Source organism: Salarias fasciatus, chromosome 7, assembly GCF_902148845.1.
Source record: "Salarias fasciatus chromosome 7, fSalaFa1.1, whole genome shotgun sequence".
In the NCBI taxonomy this organism is placed as follows: Eukaryota; Metazoa; Chordata; class Actinopteri; order Blenniiformes; family Blenniidae; genus Salarias; species Salarias fasciatus.
Genome location: NC_043751.1, coordinates 3521717 through 3541504, shown reverse-complemented (window position 1 = coordinate 3541504; position 19788 = coordinate 3521717). Strand labels below are relative to the sequence as shown.

Sequence of the window (19788 nt, the reverse complement as noted above, 5' to 3'; positions counted from 1 at the left end):
ACTGCTCACATTTCTGTTCTCAGATGTGTGCTTGTGAGAAGGGAAAGAAACTATGGTGTCAGTTACAGTTACACCTTGTAACTCCGTTTGACTACTTACTTGTATCTACCTGCACGTGTCCATGCTCCCCTGGTTGGATGTTTTTGTGTCTTTATTTATTCTTCGTCCACATACAGAACTTTAGAAAATGGCTCCAATCAAAATATTGCTAATTCAACATATTTAATACTTGAATAAAAATGAAGAGTAGGCATTCAAATACTTCAGTTTATTTATTTACCAGTGAAGCTTGAAGAACCTGATGCTTCATTTTGTGCTTTTACATTTAAAAAAAAATGTTTTAATGTGTTGCTGTTTCACATGTCTGCTTGTGTATATCTAGTGGTGTAGTTGAATTTATCTACATGTTCACGTGTATATAGTTGTGAATGTCTACAAGTCTAGTTGTGTCTAGTTGTGTATGTCTACATGTCTAGTTGTGTGACTGTACCTGTCTAGTTGTGTGAGTCTACAGGTCTATGTGTGTGTGTCTCCGTTAGCCGGGAGCTAGCTGCTGCGGCTGTCGCTGCTTTGCTAGCCGGGTGTCTCGGTGTCTCTCGGGGAAAGATGGAGTACTTCCACGCCATCCCGGCCGGACAGGAGAGCGACAGCGGCGACGACTTCGACATGGGCGACCAGCTGCATGAAAACAGTGCTGAATTAATCCAGGTGAATTAATAAAATCTATGTTTAAATCTCGGAGACTTAGCGCGGGTTAGCCACCTGAGCTAACTCTCCGCAGCCATGTGGCTCAGCGGGGGTAAATGGACGGGAGTTTTGAAAATAGTTCAAAATAAGCAGCTAATAAGTCAAACAGTAGCCTCCTTTAATGAAAGTAATCGCTCTGTAATTTATGTTCTCCTCATGTTTTCTTAATTTTAATTAATGGTATTTCTTTCTTACTCCCTCATTAAAAAAAGGGGCTAAAAAGCCTAAAATTACTATCTGGATTTTTTTTTCAGAAAGATATATGAAATAAATCCATTTTTTTCTCAGTAGAATTAATTTACAGATACCTTTCTGGTTGAAAGTCAATAACAATCTGCTGCAAAGACGCTTTTATTAACCACCCCACTGACTGCACAAAATTAAAGTGAATTCTTCAGAATAAATGGAAAAGTGACTTGTAACAAAACAGAATTTATAAAATAAGATCCTTTCCTCTCGAAACTGTTTTTGGGTGATTTGTGTGACCAGCCAGTATGTACCTTAAAGCTCAGTAATTTGCACAGTGCAATCAGTAGATCAAACATCACTGAAACACAACACACTATTTTTGAGCTAGGGGCGGGGCGTGAGAGCAGGAAGGGGCGGGGCCATTACTGCAACAGGCTCAAATTGAGAGGCTGCAGGCAGGTGAGAAATGGGGAAATAAAGCTATAAAAACTCAACATGAAAAACTGTTTTGACCTTGTATTTTTTTCAATGTTGAATTTTTTTTTAAAAAGTTATTTGATAATAAATTTGATATACTGCCCAGCCCTATATCATACATTCTAAAACTGTCCCACATCCTGAAACTATCATAACTTATACAAAAAATCAAATATTACAAAACTGTTGCACATTTCCAGGACATTTGCAGTCCAGCTGCAAATCTAATAAAAAGTATGTTTAAGTTGTATTGTGTGTGTGTGTGTGTGTGTGTGTGTGTGTGTGTGTGTGTGTGTGTCCAGGCTGAAGACACAGAAGACACACTCCGGATGAAAGCAGCCTTGATGAGAGGAGACACTAAAACTGTGGCTCAGCTGTTGGACAAAGGCAATGACTGTTCTTATTGTCTGTCTCAGATCATGTAGATTTAACCTCCCTCTGATCTTCACACTCCTCTTCCTCATCATTTCATCGTTGCAAATAAACAGGAGACGGTATTTGACAGCGGTGTTAGTTCCAGGTTTCTGTTTTATGAAAAAGTCTGTTATACACCCTGCCTCTGGCTAAACTGTGACATAAGTCTCGGTTTCATTTGGTCTGATTTACTGTCCTGCCATGTTTCCGTCTGAGTTCCTCTGGTTTCGTCTCACCCCGTGTTTCCCTCAGAGCCTGACGCTGACTCTGGTTTCTAACTGCTTTGACTTGTGTCTTCGGCTGGTTGCCGCTGAGCTGCTGATCTCTTGGTCTGTGGCTTCTGGCTTCTGGGTGGACAGGTATGGACGTGGAGACCGGGCTGGCGTGTGGCTGGACTCCTCTCATGTACTCCGTCAGCGCAGTTCACTGTGAAATGACCAAGCTGCTGCTGGATCGAGGAGCGAGCGCCAACAGCAGCAAAGGTCAGTCTGGTTTAGATGGTGTAGCTTTCTTTAATGCCCCAGTCTGGACTGTCTTTAGTGACTCCCTGCAGGAAGATCTGTTTAAGAGTTTCTCTAGAAAAACATTTAGGTAATCCACCTCTTTAGCAAAGCATCATGTGAAACATTTGAGGCTGGGCAGACTGGTTCAGGCTACATTCACTAGTGCTGCTTCTGCTGACCGCCACTCGGTTAAAACAACACAAACACAGCAATGCATTCTCCCCCCAGGCTTGAATATCAAACAGCTGACGTTCTCAGCGGCTCCTCGGTGCCGTGGTGTCCAGCTGCCGTCCCCCCACAGCACCTTTTTTCAATTTCCCCACCTGCTGCAGCCAAAAAGAGGGGGACCAATCAGACGAGAGCTGCACCGGGCTTCATCTGTCATTACTTTATGCTGATGACGCCAAACATGAACTCTTAGAGAAACACAGCGCCCATCCTGTCCGCTGTTTTCAGCTCAGGCATTCTGCACACTCATCCCAAAACAAGACAAACAGGAGGCACGTGTAGCGGGGAGGTCAGTCCAGGTGAGCCCAGCCTCCATGTCAGCTGGGCCGCCTGCGGGGATCCGGGTGCTGGACGCGCCCGTTACCTCCACTCTGATTTCCTGAGGGCTGAATAATGTGCTACAGTGACTTTAATTCATAAGATTTAGCAGTATCCTGGTTAATAAGCGACGTGACGGTTTAGACATTTATTCATTTCGTTTGTTCATTTCCAATTTCCTGCTCAGCTGTCATACACCCTCTAACCACCAGTGGGCGCTACACAGCAGCACTGCAGTGACCTTTGGGCCATGGCAGGGAATAGAACCTGTAGTCTACACGGAGACAGAGTCGGCGTGTTTTCAACATCACTATCCTGTAAACGGTCCTCTGAGAACCCTCATGTGGCCGCTGAAGGGCCCGCGGACCAGAGTTTGGACCTCGAGGGCTCCCAGACCCCGGCTCAGACCTGGGTCTGGGAGTGATTTCTCACGGTGCTGACACGGAGGCTCACGGCGGGTCCGGGAAACGTTTACACGGCGGGGTGGTGACGCGTGGTCACGTCCCGGTGGCGTCCGTCCAGCCGGCGAATCCCAGCCGGAGGAATGCACCGGAGCCTGATAACGCCGAGCCCCCCCCCAGCCGACTCTCAGACCTGCAGCTTTATTTACTCCAGTCCTCTGCAGATGCAAAGCAGGCGGTGTGGTTTACAACACACACAGTATAAACACACACACAGCCAGACATGCTCAGCCGCAAAGACACAGAAACCCACATACAGATGTAGAGGCCGAGGTATTTCTACACACACACTCGGAGGGGACCCCGGTCTGGGTCACTGCTGGAACGAAAGAGGAGTCCGTGGCGGGCCCAGGTCCCAGACTGAGGCCCCATACAGCAGATCAGCAGATCGCTGGGCTGAAGCTGCAGTTAAATCAAGTCTGACACACTTCCTGATGCCAGATAAACGGCTCCGGGTCTCCAGGCTGTCGTCCCCTCACCTGCCGTCCTTCCTCTCACCAGTTCGACTCGGCTCCGTTCTAATGAGTCCTGCTGGTTCAGACCCGTCAGGATCTCTGTGTTGGTCTGAAAAAGGTCCTCAAACAGGAAATGAGTTGTTAGATCAATGTTTCATTCTTATTTTCCATCAGCTGCACCGTGTGTCCGTCCACAGCTTTCTTCAGAAAGTTTAATTGCTCGGCTGGAAGTGGTTGGAGATGCTGATTAGAGCTTGTCGCCCGCAGAGGACCGGACGGCGCTCATGATGTGCTGCACGGCGTCTGCCACAGAGGACAGCATCGCCTCCTGCATGGAGCTCCTGCTGACCCGAAACGCCGATCCCAACGTGGTGGACAGGTGAGGGGCGGGGCTTCGCTCGCGGCCCGTGCCGTCACACACTCTGTGATGTGGGCGCAGGAGAAGCAGGAGGCCGGGGCGCCGCTCCCTTTGATGGCGGCGCTCAGCCTCCATGTGGCGGCATCATGCGGCACCGTGCTCTGTACGATGTGTGTATGTTTGTGTGTTTTCTGTGGAATGTCCTGTTTTGTCATCTGCGCGTACAGCCCAGTATCAGACAGACAAACAAACAGTGCAGCAGCGTGGCCACAGGCTCCTTCACACTCGGGGATGCGGTTCTCCTGGTGTGTGAGTTTACATGCACAGTTTACTTCAGTGTGGACTTTTAATAGCAGGAAACGGGGACGAGATGCAGGAACAAACTTATCAACCTTTTGTTTTTAAACTGAGAAAAAAATGGATTTAGCCCATCGATGTGAGATGAAGGTTTAGACACACTCGAGCTGCTTCACCGCTACTTCACAATTATTTTAAATCATGACGGATAATGGGACTTTATTCTGTTATTTTTAGTTTCCAGCTCAATATTTGGTGCAAATATTTAGCACGGCTCCACTTTTCAAAAAGCAATGCAGATTACACTCGCTAAGGCGGGAAAACTTCTAATCTTAGGAAGCTCCTGGTTAAGAATGAGATTGTTCTAAAGGCTGAGGAGACGACCAGCATTTTAAACAGCTTCACATCTACGGCTTCAACTCCTGCGTTCAGCACCGTTAGCGCGCTAGCATGGCATCCGTTAGCGACTCGCCTGCAGCCAGCAACAAATTAACATTTATTACCACATAAACACTCACAAAATACCGAAAACTGGTACCGGTTCCCCCACAGTGAGCTTCAGGACAGCCTGCCTGGCTGGAGTTTGCATGTTCTCCCTGTGCCTGTGTGGTTTCAGGCTTCAGGCTTCAGGTCTATCAGTCAGATCCATCAGTCAACAAACACTGAAATAAAGTCGATCAGTCATGGTGTTTAACTTTGTGCAGCAGTTTTTAAAGATGCGCAGAGATTCGACTGGGCTGGCATTAGGGCTGCACGATTAACTGACACCTCATCGAAATTGAGGTTTTAACTACTGCGGTAATCGAACCGCACTAGGCTGAGGTTTTTCCGAGGCTTTTGAGTGACAGACTTATCCGCCAATCAAAACGTTAGAGTCTCGCGTTCCGGGCCACCGGCCAATCAGAAATGACAACAGGAAGCAAGTATGTCTGCACTGCACTGCTGCAGCTAACTAGCGTCAGGTTGCTAATAACAAACCCTGCGTGTGTGCTTTGCGGTGTCGTGAGGAGCAAAAAGTTTTCAGTGTGACTCATTCACAGTGTGAAAATGGCTGAGATGGCAGCAGAAGAGGGTGCAGAGCAGCTGGTATTAAAAAAGAACTGTAATTCAGTTGTTTGGACTTACTTTGGGTTTGAAAAAAAGCGACGTGGAGCCAAATGTAGATTGTGTCGCCGTGCAGCAGCCAGATCCAGAGGAAACACGTCTAATATGTACCAACACCTGAAGACTCACCGCTACACATTACAGAAACGTCGAAACAAGTTGCAGGTTATTCTCTCTCTCACCTGATCACCCGACAGCTCAGCCTTCATCCAGCATGTGGACGCGCTCATCTCTCTCCAAGAAAACATGAAGCGCAGCCCAAGAATGTGAGGGAGGATGACCCAGAGTAGGATTACTAAACTGAGTGCGATCTAAGAATATTACAGCAATAAGGATTATTTTTTTTACCCTTCATCTTTAGAGGCTGGCGATTTCTTTCTTTTCTTTTTTTTTTTTTTTTTTTTTTTTTTTGCGAGTTGAAGTTGGCTTCACAGTGGTGCCTATTTGCGGTTCTGGTTTTTAATTTTCATTTATTTCACGTTGAAAACTGTTGTCTAAGTAATTTTCTGTGAACCATGCAAGCAAGATCAGTATTGAATTACAATTTGGACAGCATTGGGTTTTGATTAGTTTATTTCATTAAAACAACGCACTCTTTTTTTTATTTTCAAACGTGATGCAGACACGTGGTGGCGTCTCGGCTGCAGCTGCCTGAAGCTTTGTCAATTTAGTTGACATTAGGTTATTTTATGTGTCAACTTGAGCAAGACCATGTAAAAGTAACAAGAATTTTTTTTCAACCATAAATTTTGGCTGTTTTCTGCATTTGAAAGAATAAAATGTGAAAATCGCAAATCGAATCGCAATCGCATTATTGGTCGGAAAAATCGCAATTAGGTTTTTTGTCAAAATCGTGCAGCCCTAGCTGGCATTCAGGTGGTTTATGGAGGTAATCCTCCAGGGTTGGGTTTAAATGGGGATGTTTTGTTAGATTCCTCACTGAAATCGAGCTCTCCGCCTCAGGCTGCGAGCTGCTGACTGCTCGCCACTGTTAGCTTAGCGTTGGGCTGCTGCTGACTGGTTTGTGTAAATATGACAGTTCAGACTCCGTTAACTTTGGAGAAGTCTTCATTCCTCACCGACTGAGCCGCCGGGTCGTTTTTCCTCTAAGAAACGATTTGATGTGCAGCGGTCCGCCGTCTGTGACGTTTTGACACGAAGAGCTCCGTCTGGTCTGGACTCACCTGGACTGACCTGCAGACTCCATTCGTTCCACTGCTTCAGCTGCGGTGCCGCTGCCAGAGTCCAGGCTGGTTTCCTGTTTCAGACCACATCTGAGCCCCGCAGGAAATGATCACTTCACTGGACAAAACCCTTCAAATCACACACGAACAGGTACTTTCTAGAAAAATAACTCCGAGCTCGCTCCAGAAGACGTTTCGGGGAATTTCCTCATGGAAGTAACCAGTCGTTAAAATGTATTGTTAAGTGAAACACCAGAGACCTGAGCAGACCGTGATGCTCTGAGCTCTGCTCTCTTAAAATCGGATAAAAAACAACAATGAAAGTTTTGTGTTTTTGTTTGAACATCATTATTTAATCAGGGCTTCAGTTTGACAAAAATCCCCTTATGACCCCTGCTGAGTGAATGAATAACACCATGTCTTCCTCATGCGTTAATAACACAGCAAGTGTTTCCTGTGGTAACTAAGGTGCTTGGCTTCTGACTCACAAGCCACAGACCCCCCCCCCCCCCCACCCCCCACCCCACCCAGGAAGATCCGGTAAATATCAGTCGGTGCAGTTGAGAATCCAAAGTGTGGCTCAGTGAAGAACTTGAACAATGTCATCTCATATAAAACTAAGAGGACGTTCCTGAAGCTTGTTTCCTGTTCCTGCATTTCTCACATATCAAAGTGTGGATTCACCCCCCACCCCACCCCCTCCTGGCTCTATTTACCATTTCTCCAAATCCTCTGCCACACTTGTTACTGCCAGCACGCCATTCCATGCCCCCCCCCCCCACCCCCCCGCCCCCCCACCCTAACAGACCACAGCATGAGGAAATCGATCGGTTCCTTTCCAGACAAAATATTTGAAGCGGGATAACAAGGCCCCACACACACACACACACACACACACACACACACACACACACACACACACACACACACACACACACACACACACACACACACACAGGAAGAGAACAACACAAGATTCACATGGATGCATAGTCGAAAAAAACGAAACCTTCCCCTCCTTTTCCTCATCATCTCTTACGTCTGAATATCAAAGCCATGATGAGCAGCAGCTGCCGACCCCTCTGTCTGGACGTAAACTGTGTGTGTGTGTGTGTGTGTGTGTGTGTGTGTGTGTGTGTGTGTGTGTGTGTGTGTGTGTGTGTGTGTGTGTGTGTGTGTGTCGCAGCAGCTCCCTGTGGGGCCCGCCGCCTGCACGTGCCACCAAGTGTGTAGCAGCTCAAGCTTCCACAGTCAGTCATGCTGCTTTATGTGCATATCGAATATGTTGAAATCTGACTGGATCGTTTAGGTTGAGCCTGTTGAGCCGTACGAACACAGGAAAAGCCATCGTTTGGTCTGAGACGAAGTTCTGCTGATGCAGACGGATCCGGTGAGTTTGTCGTGAAGTCGTTCTCTCTGAGGTTGAGCAGCTCTGAGAAGTGCTGAGCTCTGGAAGATAAAGGACGTGCAGAGAGAGTGACTGAAACGTATTGTTCCGACGTCCTGATAAGAGGAGTAATGTTTACTCCATCGTCTGCGTGTGGGTTAGCTGACGGTGAAGGACACACACACACGAAACAGTGTGCAAGTGGCCTCGGTTAATCCAGCCTTGGGAAAATCCCGCAGCGCACCTCATGAAAGCAGAACTGTGACGCCGGGACGGGTTTGGCCTCAGAGAGAAGTGACTGATTGATGTGCGGGAGGATAAATCTGTTGAGTCGTAGATGTCGGAGCCTCGGCTGCGTCTGTTTGAGTTCAGATCGAACATTAACCGCTGGTTTCTTGGAGATTGTTAAAGGCAGATGAATCACCCGTGCTGGCTCTTCAGATTCACGCCTGTTTGGCAAATATCTCCTCGCCTTTCTTCATGATTTGTTGGTGTAATTGTCAACACTCAGGTATTTATGGCGACGACAGCAGGACTCTTCACCGCAAAGACTCTGTGGTCAACGCCGTTTATGATGACGGTCAAACCTTTAGCTATGAGAACCGGAGGAACCAGGCAGCAGGTTCCACTGCAGGGGAGTGGCTCCAAAGCTCATATGAAGAAATACACTGTAGAGTCACTATAGAGGAGCTGTAGAGCCGCTATAGAGGAGCTGTAGAGCCGCTATAGAGGAGCTGTACACTCAAAAAAATGATTCATTGGATGAACACAATTAAAATGTGTGCAGGATTTCCATCCAAAAAATATAAGTAGCCCCAACTCAATTCAAATGCATCTACTCAGAACAATATATTTGAGATTGTCCAACTTGTTTTATTCCTTTAGATCCAACCAAAACTGAATTCTTCTGTGTGAACCAATATAATTTAGTTCGTTCAACTCATTTTTTGTCAAATATGTCAAATACAATGGCTGCCCGCCACTAAGTTGTTATAACAATTAGTTTTATTTAACTAATTATACTTATTTGGAAATCCATTGCTCACATCACTCATGTGGGCTGATGCTGCACAGAATGCCTCAGGCCCTTTCTACTTTTCTATAGATATAGGAACAGCAGCAGTACCTGATTAAATGCACAACACTTCTCATTCCAAGTTTGACATGAAAAGTAACTGAACTATTTAGTTTAACTGAAGAGAAAGAACACAACAAAACACAACTACCAATAACAGTATTAACATCAGAACATCGAAATAAACCACAAAAACAATGTTTAAATCTTGAATAGTTCATCCCAAACTCCCACGATGCATTGCAGCACTACCATCACTACAAAACTACTGTTCAAACACATTTATTTTGAGTTGAAGAGTAGTACTGGGGGCCCAATGAATTACAATTAGGTCACATTTATGAAACATATTTAGGTTTTGTTGGATATAATATGCTTTAATTAGAAAAACGAAATTTTAATGTGTCAACTCTAAGAGGGGCTTCAGTCAGTTTTTTGAGTGTAGAGCCTCTATAGAGCAGCTGTAGAGCCACTATAGAGAATACAGAAAACACAACAGAAAATACAGAAAATACAAAAAGATTTCCAACATACCTGAAAATTTGTTTCATTCAGATAAAGCACATGCAATCATATTATTAAAGATTTTTTTTTTTAATCTCTGTTATTATTAACTCCAAAAAGTGCTTTCAGAAACTTTGTGCTTTGTGCTCTGCATGCTGATGTTTCGAATTAACTGGTGCCTGTGTTAACTTGTGACCAATAGATGACTGACACTTGTAGTCATTCTAGCGAATGTCATTTGTCTACAGTTACAGTGAATGTGTAAGTTTGAAGTTTTTTGCGAGTCTTACTTTAACAACTGCTGTTATCAGCATGTGTTTACACAGAATTCCGCCATCACTCGTTAACACGGGAACCAGCTAATCCATAACACCGGCCGGACGATCGCTCGTGTTCTGCTACGGAGCTCTTCGTACAAGTCGCTGTTGCGCGATTTGCTCCCATCCCTCCTCTTCAGTGTTTGTTCTCTCGGGGTTTTTATCAAAAAAAGTGTTTTTCAACCATCGTAGTGTTCTTCTTCTTGTTTTTGACTGTCCTGCTTCCCGTTTACTGCGCACGTCATCACGTCACTACGTACGAGGGAACGCATGCGCGGGAAAAATAATCCCCCGTTTGTGCTCCGCTGTCAGGTGGCGTTTATATGAGACACGGAGCGGATTATCGATCGGCTCCGAAATACGATCCGCTCCGAGTGAAGTGGATCCACTCTGGCGTTTACCATGACACATTTACAATCCGCTTCCCCTATCAGCCATTATATGGGGCGCATGTAAACGTGCCTAGTGTTAATGCCAGGCGTGCCAAGGGTTGCCGACCCCTGATATAGAGGAGATGTAGAGTCGCTATAGAGGGACCATAAGTTCTCTGAAGAGGGGCCAGAGGGGATGTAGAGCTACGTGTAGCTGCAGATCTGCATGTAACAGATATATATGGAGTTGTGGGTTTAAATCCTTCTGCCCCAGAATTAGGCCTGGGCGATTATATGATCGTGATTGGTGATCGCGATTAATTTCCAGTCGATCACGGTGATCAGCTGAGAGCACATTTACTCCATCAGACATGGCAGAAATGTGCGTAACACAGCCAATCACAATCGACTTTTTCCTGCTCAACTCCCGCCTGTAAGTTGTCTGAGAAGTAAACAGAGATGAACGTGGAGCTGAGGGCAGCGAAGCAGAGGAAGTCAGTAATGCCTCGGCATTATCCTCTGAAGATGAGGCTGCTGGTGACAGGAAAGGCTGCTCCACCCGCACCGCTGCTAGCATACCGCTGCTAGCACACCGATCCGCAAGGAATCTGGTCTTTTGAGTCCAGGAACTACTTGTGATACAGTTTAACTAACGATCGTTCAGTTCTTCTCTTTTACTGAAAATGACGGGGCATCGCATCATTGAACATATCACCACGTCTTGCCGCTAACACTCTTCTTCTAACAACATGCAGAGAGAGCCTGCAGCGCTGCAGCGCCCCTCTTCTTCTGTGGTGTCTGTGTATAATAAGGTTGAACATGCAAACAGCACACCTAGTGGCATGAAGTGCAAATGCAGTCATGGCGTCGCCTGTGGCTGTGGTCTGAATGAGGATCTCCCTGGAGTTATTCCAAATGTTTCAGAAACCAGAATATTTATCTTAACACGAATATTGAGTGCACGTCGAATATTGACTCCATGTCGTCTTTTCAGGCCACTGCACCATACGAGCAACATTTTAAGAGGAGAAAAACGATTACTTTTGTCTATTTTTTTTTATATTATTGTAGTTATGTACTGTTACATTTTAAGTCTAATCTGTCCAATCTAGATTATTTAAATTTTGTACATTTGATGTAAGCATTAATGATGGCAGCAGCATATTTAGCATCAGAACTTGAAAATAATGTTTGTTCTAAAGCACCTTCATTATCCCCAGGCGGTTTCTTTAGTTTTTTAATCTTTTATAGCAACAAAAATCCTCAGGGCTGTAAACTGTCACACTCTAACAATCATTCAGTTCTTCTCTTTTACTGAAAAAACAATGCATCGCAAGATTTTATTATCTTGGTGCTAGATTTTTTTTCCATTTACTGCACTGTTCAGTGAGATTGTTGTTATATTTTTCTATGTTTATATTATTTAATTTGCATTGCTATTTACTTGGTTTGTTAATAAAATGTTAAATAATTCTATAGTTCTAGTTTTCAGTGCAGATGCTTTAAAACTGGTTTAAAAACAATATAACATATCGTGATTTTAATCGAGATTGAATGATATGAAGAAAAAAATCGTGATCATTTTTTTTGCCATATCGCCCAGCCCTACCCAGAATGTTTTTATAAGTTTGTTAAAAGCTGATCTATACATGCAGATCATCTGAAAGGAAGCAACCTAAAGACCATCATCATATTGACGTTAATTCACACGTTGCCCATTATTGATTTATTTCTAAAGTATTTTCACTTTTGTGATAATTCTGTGGTGTATTTTAAGATGTCTTTCATCTTTCTGTGGTATCTTCTAAGTATTGATTGGAGCTGGCCTCTCCTCTGTATTTTCATCTGAGTTAACCAGTTTGTCCTCTGAAGCAGTTGTCGGTCTGATTCCCAGACGGTGTTTTATTTACATGTGAACTGTGTGAATGCCTCTTCATGATTCATGTTTAACAAGCACACAGCGTTCTTGTCAGAGTGAGGAGTGTAGTGATGAATTGTTTGGAACTGTCCCCGTTATCTCAGCCGATGAGTCGGAGCTGATAAGGTTTCTCATGTACTTATTTACATTCAGGCTTTAATCAGGTGGAAGCAAACACGGCAGTGCCAGAGGAGAGGCTGCAGCCAGAGGTTAAAGTCATGAGAGCAAACATTCTGAAATCATCCCCAAAAAAAGAAAACACCTGGGAAATTCAAATGTGCTCCAGTGCAGCCGTCCACCTTCTCAGCAGGGCGGATGATCCACTGCAGCTCCACTGCCCCCTGCTGCCCCCTGCTGCCCCCTGCTGCCCCCTGCTGGCTCCTACTGCCCCCTGCTGCCTTCTGCTGGCTCCTGCTGGCTCCACTGCCCCCTGCTGCCCCCTGCTGGCCCCTGCTGCCCCATGCTGGCTCCTGCTGCCCCCTGCTGCCTTCTGCTGGCTCCTACTGCCCCCTGCTGGCTCCTACTGCCCCCTGCTGCCCCCTGCTGCCCTCTGCTGGCTCCTACTGCCCCCTGCTGCCCTCTCTTGTTGCCCCCTGTTGCCCCCTGCTGGCTCATTGGTCTCATTTCTGTCAAAAAGCTTTGCTTCTCTTTACCTTCTGTTCTTTTCTTTGTTTTTTTCCAGGTGTTTCTTCTTCGTGTTCATTCATACATTAATTCATTCTGTTTTCACTCAGTCAGTTTTCGTACTTTCACTGTTTTTATTTTAATTTCCCTTTGATCCTTTGTGTTTTGTTGTGTGCTTTTTTTTCCATCTGTTTATTTGTGTTTATTTATTTATTAGTTTGTATAATGTTAAATATTTTCTATTTCTAGTGTTGTATTTAATGTTTCACAAAATTGTTGCTGTTTTACTTTCACCTTGTTTTACCAGACCCATATCTAATATTTTTTTCTTTATTCACTTTTTCCTTCTATTTTTGTCTCTAATTGTTTTATTTAAGTTTTTCGACTGGATGACTTTCTCTTCTTTTCTATGGTTTTGTTTTTTTGTTGATGGTTTTCTGCCTGATTTAAGCTCAGTTTATTTAACTTTTTAATTCTTTCTGCGGCTTGTTTACCTTATTCTTTGTTCGTAAAGAAAAGATATTTCAGGAGAACGTGTCTGAAGGAAAGGAAGACGACGTGTTCCTGGCTCCGTCTCTTCTGGTCATTTCTTTATGTTGTCCTCAGAGACGTCCCTCCGTCAGGCTGAGCGTCCTCTGTCCTCCTGCAGGTCCGGGACGAGCTGCCTGATGATGGCGGCCAGGAACGGCCACAGCTCCGTGGTCAACCTGCTGGTGTCCCGCGGCGCCGACATCGACCTGAGTAACGGCGAAGGATACACGGTGAGCCTCGGTCGCCATGGTAACGCTCCTCCCGGGCGGAGCCGGGGTCTGTCGGGACTGTGAACGGTGCGTCGGTGCGTCCAGGCTCTGTCCGTCGCCGTGCAGTACAACCGGGTGGAGGTGGTGCTGAAGCTGCTGCAGCTGGGAGCCGACCAGACCATCAGGACCCGGGCGGGGAAGAGCGCCGCCCTGCTGGCCGCAGAACTCAGACGCACTCAGGTGACCGCAGCTCGTCCTCCTCTTCCTCCTGTGGGCTAATCTTCAGGATAAAAAGTGTAAAATGAGAGTAAACAGTTGAAAACAGGCAGAATAGCAGGGATTGCTTAAAAAGTCAGAATAGTAAATAAAGTTGGACACTGAGAATCAACCAGTCAATACGGTGTCTGCCTCTTTAACAGTACTTTACATTATGTGTGAAGACGTTGGAAGTGTTTTTTCAAGTGCTATTTGTATTCAGCCTGCTTTTTTTCTTTCAAATTAAGAGCAGGAAACTAATTCCAGAGGGGTTTTTTTTTATGTTTGAAACACGTGAATTGAGGAACGATATAAAACCCAGCTGTGTTTCAGTGGAATCAACTCACTGATGAGTTAAAGCTCTGCAGTCCAGTTTGAGAAAACTTTAAAATGTAAAATATTCCACGCTTAGAAAGAAAGAAAAATGATGAAACAGATAAAAACTAAACAAAAAAATATTGTGAACGTTTAGAAATGCAGAGTAGCTAGAAGCAGCTGAAGAATCTGGAATAACCAAGATGCACAACATGTCAAAAGTGGGAAAACCGATTAAAATGGCCACAGAACTCCAAATGTATTAAAATATGTCTAAATGATAACTGCAAGACTTCATGAATACAACCTCAGTTTTTCTATATAAACTCTCTTTTTCCGTTTCACATAATTGACACGTTTTGCAGTCGTAGATGAAATGTCTGTGGTGGAAAATCATGGAAAGGGAAAGAGTGAGGGGAGTGGGCCGGTCTCTGTCGCTCAGATCTCCAGGATCCTGTCGTCCTCGCTGGGCGCCGGGCCGGACCAGGACTCCAGAGAGGAGCTTCTCTCAAGGTTCCTCAACAGCAGCGCTCCGTCTTCAGCAGTGAGGTGAGGCCAGCAGGTTCTCTCTCCATGACGATGGTGGACTGCGTGGAGTGTATTATGGGATGTCGGGCTCACACACCAGAGGCAGCGTGTCTCACTTCGGCTTTTCCCCCACAGTGCGAACAAACTGAGTGAGGTTGAGCTTCTCCTGCACGGCCTGCAGCTGGGCCACCTGGTCGACGTCCTGAACGTAAGAACCCTCGCCGCTCCGCACGCCGCCTGCTGACGTAGCCGTTACCGACGGCGGTGAGGGGGGAAGCGGGCATGGGATGGGCGGAGCTGCTGCTGCAGTAACGGGTGGCCTGCAGGGCGACCGGCGCACAGCTGCCTCACTGACAGAGCGACGCTGACGTGCTGGGAAAGCGTCTGCAGGGGGGTAGTTTACATATTTGACTCACGGCGCAGTGGGAATCGAACCAGGGGTCAGCTCCGTGTGAGCTGTGCAGATAGCCACATCATGCAGGTGCTGCAGGAGTTTTGATTTGGTCTTTCCTCTCTCTCTGTCTCTCTTACACACACACACACACACACGCAGGAGCATGACGTCACCTGGAGCGACCTGGTGTCCATGAACGAGGACGACCTGCAGAAGGTGAGCAGACGGGAACACCTGCGTTCAGAACTCTTCGGGGAGGAAGTCCAGCTGTCTGTCTCCTCTTCAGTCTGGTCTAGACATGTTGGACGCTGACTGTCCTCCTCGGTCTGGACGTGTTGGACACTGACTGTCTCTCTCAGGTGGGGATCGGGGACCCGTCGGACCAGCAGAAGGTTCTGAGCACCGTGAAGCTGATGACCCTGGATCAGGTGGACCTGGACACCATCAGTCAGCTGGACACTTCCACCCTCGGGTACGAGAGTCTCAGGTCCACCGCGCCTTCAGACGGGCGTCGGATCAGGAGGACTGGCGGTCCGGTCTGAGGTGGACTAGATGGGTCTTGAGAGGAGTCTGCCTGAAAGGCTCGGCGCTGTCGGGGATTCCTGATGAGCTGAACGTTCCAGAAACACGCTGACATGAGTAGCATGAATTCAAACACTTGTCAGCCACACACCTCAGTCCTCCCCCACCCCGGTCTGTCCTCCTCCGCTGGACGTCGTCCATCACCTCTCTGAGCACCCCGCCGTCCGGCCTAATGGTTTAAGCGGAGCTGTAATGATTTGTAAAGTGAGGGCTGACGGGCGGAGGAGAGCCGTCACGCTGCACCCCATCACTCCACCGGCCGTCCACCAGCCCCGTCCCGGGACGCAGCGCCATCCACTGTCCAGTCGTCCCAGTGTTAACGCTCCTGACGAGCCAGTGTTGCAGTCGCGGTGGGAGGAGCCCGGTTCTGCCAGCGTTCAGCCTCTGGCCTCCAGACAGACCAGCAGCAGGGTGAAGGGAGGCGGCTGACAGTGTTTACTGGCCCCTCTGACGGAGTGCCAGGAGGGCCGGGACGGCCGGCCGCTCGGGACGCTCGCCCGGGGAAATGGACCATTAAGATAAGAGCTATCAATATCCCGGACCTGACCAGTGTAAATAACCAATCATTGGAGGTGGAGGTGGGGGGGGCTCCTCCACCTGTTTGGTTTTCACTCATTTCTTCCGTCTTGGTGAAATTCATGGAGAATGTCAACTCAAAGTTTGGTCCGAACTATTAATCTGTCTGCTCTGTCACCGCTAAACGTTTTCACCCGGTTCCCACTCGGCCGGCGGCCGGAGTCTGAAGCATCCTCAGCTTGATATCGATCAAGCTCTGAGGGTTTCTGGCACTCTGATGGCGAAAGGGGATGAAATGTTCGTTGTGACGAAGTTCTGACCGTTTTCCAGGAGCGAGGATCTGCAGAACTTCCTCCTGGGTGTGAGCCAGCAGTGCTGCTCCCTGACGGAGGTGCTGCAGGACACCATCCGCCACTTCCCCCAGCAGGCCTCGCAGGTACCAGCAGCCTGCAGGCCGTCCTGTGTGTCCATCTCATGGTTTTTACTGTCAGACGTCAATTTTGATTAAAAATAGGACGAGTTCATCCTAGAAATGTGTAAATTTGGCCCTGCACTGTGCTCCGATGTGATCCAATATGGCCGCCACCATGCATTAATAGTTTCTCATTTACGTCCTCTCACTTTGAAGTCGCCGCCCTCCAGGTCTGAACTCTCTGCTTCTCTGAGCAGCTGGTCTTCTCTCTGGACCCCAAGAAGGAGGCCCGGGCTCTGTGCCGGCAGCTGATCGTGCAGGCCAGCGACCTGCAGAAGGAGGCCACCTGCCTCCACAACCTGCTGTGCCAGGTGGGACCACCACACACACCGGCGGGGGTCTTCAGCCAACAGGGTCTGAGTCAGAGGGGGACCAGGTCAGAGTCTGCACTGCCAGAAAGACCAGCCGTTAATGTAATTCCTGCAGCACCTTGCAGGTCAGACAGGTTCATCATTCATGCAAACCAAACAGAAAGGTTCTCACACACTGCTGGAGCTCCGCTCCCAGTGCCGAGGATTAAAAGAAACATGAACAAGACTGGCGAGCTCCGACAGGTATGTGCAGGAGGGCTTTCGTGCGTGCACCTGACGCTGTGTGTGTGTGTGTGTGTTCCACGTGGAGAGAGTCTTTCCTGACAGGCGGAGTCCTCACAGCCCATAAGTCAGCGGCGCTGTGACACCGAGCTGTCAGCAGGCAGACGGGGAGGCGGGTGGATGCAGGGTGGAGGGGTGAGGGAGTGAAGCCAGAGAGAGAGAGAGAGAGAGAGAGGGCTGGCCGGGGAATGTTCTCGTAGTCGTGGATGGAGGTGCTGCTGGCATCAAACCGTGGCACTCTGGGAGGAGGGCCGACTGTCGCCCTGTGTCGGTTACATCTGCACAGACTGATGGTCGTGACCAGAGAGCAGCTACTCTGAGAGGGAGTGTGTGTGTGCTGGCTCATGTCTCTGTCCTTTTAAACTTTGCCATACTTATGAGGACCATGCGTCAGTGGGATCACAGTGATAAAACCTCTGCTGCTTCATGTGACGGCCATCTCTCAGTGACACGAGGTCCTGCTGTCCTGTGAAGGTCCCCGGTTCAAATCCTGGTCGGGCTGCTTGCCTTTCTGTGTGTGTGTGTGTTTGACAGCACCCACTAGTGGCCCAACATGAAAACTGCTGGTGTTTCTGTCAGTTTGCATCAGTTTCAAAATGTCGCAAAGGAAAGGAAGACTCCAGAGTGGAACGTTTTCACAAGAAGCCTTGTCTGAACGGGTCCTGAAGCTGACCTCTGACCCTCCGTCTCCCCCGAATGATGCTGAGCGCTGTGAGGAAACCGAACCTTCACACCCCAGTCTGGGTCTGAGCAGCTTCTCAGGAAGTCCCAGTGACTCCGCTGCTGGGAGCCGGTGTGTGTTGGTGTGTGTTGGTGTGTGTCAGTGTCGGGACCAGACACACCGTCACCCAGGAAGTGAGTCTCCCGGTGACCCAGCAGCCACCACGTTTCTCACCGGCTCAACTTTTAACCATGTGAGCTGGTCTGAGCAGCACCAGGAGCTTAATCCGGACGGATTAGATCCTCAGGAAGGCTCTGACCACGCCGCTTCCTGTGTGTGTGTGTGTGTGTGTGTGTGTGTGTGTGTGTGTGTGTGTGTGTGGTGTGTGTGTGTGTGTGTGTGTGTGTGTGTGTGTGTGTGTGTGTGTGTGTGTGTGTGTGTGTGTGTCTGTGTGTCTGTGTGTCTGTGTGTGTGTGTGTGTGTGTGTGTGTCCTCTCAGATGGCTGACTCCACAGATGCTGGTCTCCCTGGTCCTGGTCCTGGTCCGGCCCCCAGAGGCCGCTCCCTGACCCGGGTCGCGGTCACCATGCTGGCCTCGGCCTCCGTCCTCCTGCTCCTCTGCAGAGCCGCCGGGGGAAACGCCGGCTGCTTCCTGAGCAGGAGCCTCCACTGACCCCCTGACCCCCTGACCCCCTGACCCCCTGATCCCGGTCCAGACGAGTCCAGTCCAGAGTTTTTGGCTCCTTTCATGTTCTGAGTCTGGAGAACTTCTCTGTTCTTCCCCAACGGTTCTGTTTTATATTTTAAGTGTTTTCTTCGAGAACTTTTCATGTTCACTTTACTTTACTTGAAACTTCACGAGGCTGCAGTGAATAAAAGTGGTTTTGTGTTTCTTTTGTTTGATCTGAAATTGTTTCATAATTCATGATCCGACACTCTTCACTGCAAGTTCATATTTTTTTTAATGTTAGGTGCAGTAAAAGTAAAATACTTCAGAAATCAAACTATAAGTTAAAAGAAAAGCCTCAGAAGGTAAACGTTAGATTGTCCTCGGTTCCTGGTTTACAGCTGCAGACTTCCAGTCTCTGGTTTCAAATAGATATCAGGACATTTGTTAAAAAAATCTAAGTTTTGATGACGAGTTTTTCTGTCCTGTTTCTGATCGCCGGCTGCAAGACGTCTCATCGATCAACTCCTTTTTTAACAAACCTGCTTTCAGGAAGTTTCTTCAGCCACCGAATAACTTTCAGATAAACTCCTTCATCTTCCTCCAGCTCGCTGAGGATTATTTCAGTGTTCCTGCTCCGGAGTATCTGGAGTACAGAGGGTTGAAGACTTCTGACGGCTGTGATTATCAGATATTTTCTTCATCTCTGTGAAACATGTGATGAGAGTTATTAAGGCAGCCGAGGTTAAATTGGATTTCCAGTAAAACCTGCGCTGCTGCACAAACAGTGCTGAGGAGAGCGGCTGAACCCAGAGCTCCTTGTTGTTTTATGCTGCTCTTCCACGGGGATCATGGGACAGAACAAAAAAATCCCATTTTCTCATTAATCTCATGCGCTGAAGGTCTCCGGACCTCCACATCCACCCAGACAGATCAAAGATGGAGGAAATGTCGCCTGACAGTGGTTCATTTTCCCCACGAGGCTTCAAACAGGCTGCGGCGTGTGAAACAGACTCTCCTCCTCCTCCTCCTCCTCCTCCTCCTCCTCCTCCTCCTCTTCCTCCTCTTCCTCCACCTGCTCCGGGATTGCAGTTTAGTGTGTGTGAAGCGTGTGGAGGAAATGTGACGGTCTAA

General features: G+C 47.6%; 1 protein-coding gene across 1 annotated transcript; it reads left to right on the top strand.

Moving 5' to 3' along the window:
* The first annotated feature begins 606 nt into the window (after window positions 1–606).
* On the top strand, window positions 607–18660 carry asz1 (ankyrin repeat, SAM and basic leucine zipper domain containing 1). The gene is made up of 13 exons (XM_030095781.1): window positions 607–708; window positions 1716–1800; window positions 2187–2309; window positions 4060–4171; window positions 13581–13692; window positions 13777–13911; window positions 14684–14790; window positions 14905–14977; window positions 15323–15379; window positions 15523–15635; window positions 16592–16697; window positions 16931–17044; window positions 18487–18660. Exons 1-13 carry the CDS (start codon window positions 607–609, stop codon window positions 18658–18660), a joined length of 1413 nt encoding a protein of 470 aa, XP_029951641.1.
* The last annotated feature ends 1128 nt before the right edge of the window (window positions 18661–19788 follow it).

What these genes read in the sequence shown, in the direction of transcription:
- asz1 (XM_030095781.1), top strand. Translation starts at nt 607, where the DNA reads ATGGAGTACTTCCACGCCATCCCGGCCGGACAGGAGAGCGACAGCGGC. An exon ending in ACGAGGACGACCTGCAGAAG is followed by an intron (nt 15,380 to 15,522) that starts GTGAGCAGACGG and finishes TGTCTCTCTCAG; the next exon opens with GTGGGGATCGGGGACCCGTC. An exon ending in TCCCCCAGCAGGCCTCGCAG is followed by an intron (nt 16,698 to 16,930) that starts GTACCAGCAGCC and finishes TTCTCTGAGCAG; the next exon opens with CTGGTCTTCTCTCTGGACCC.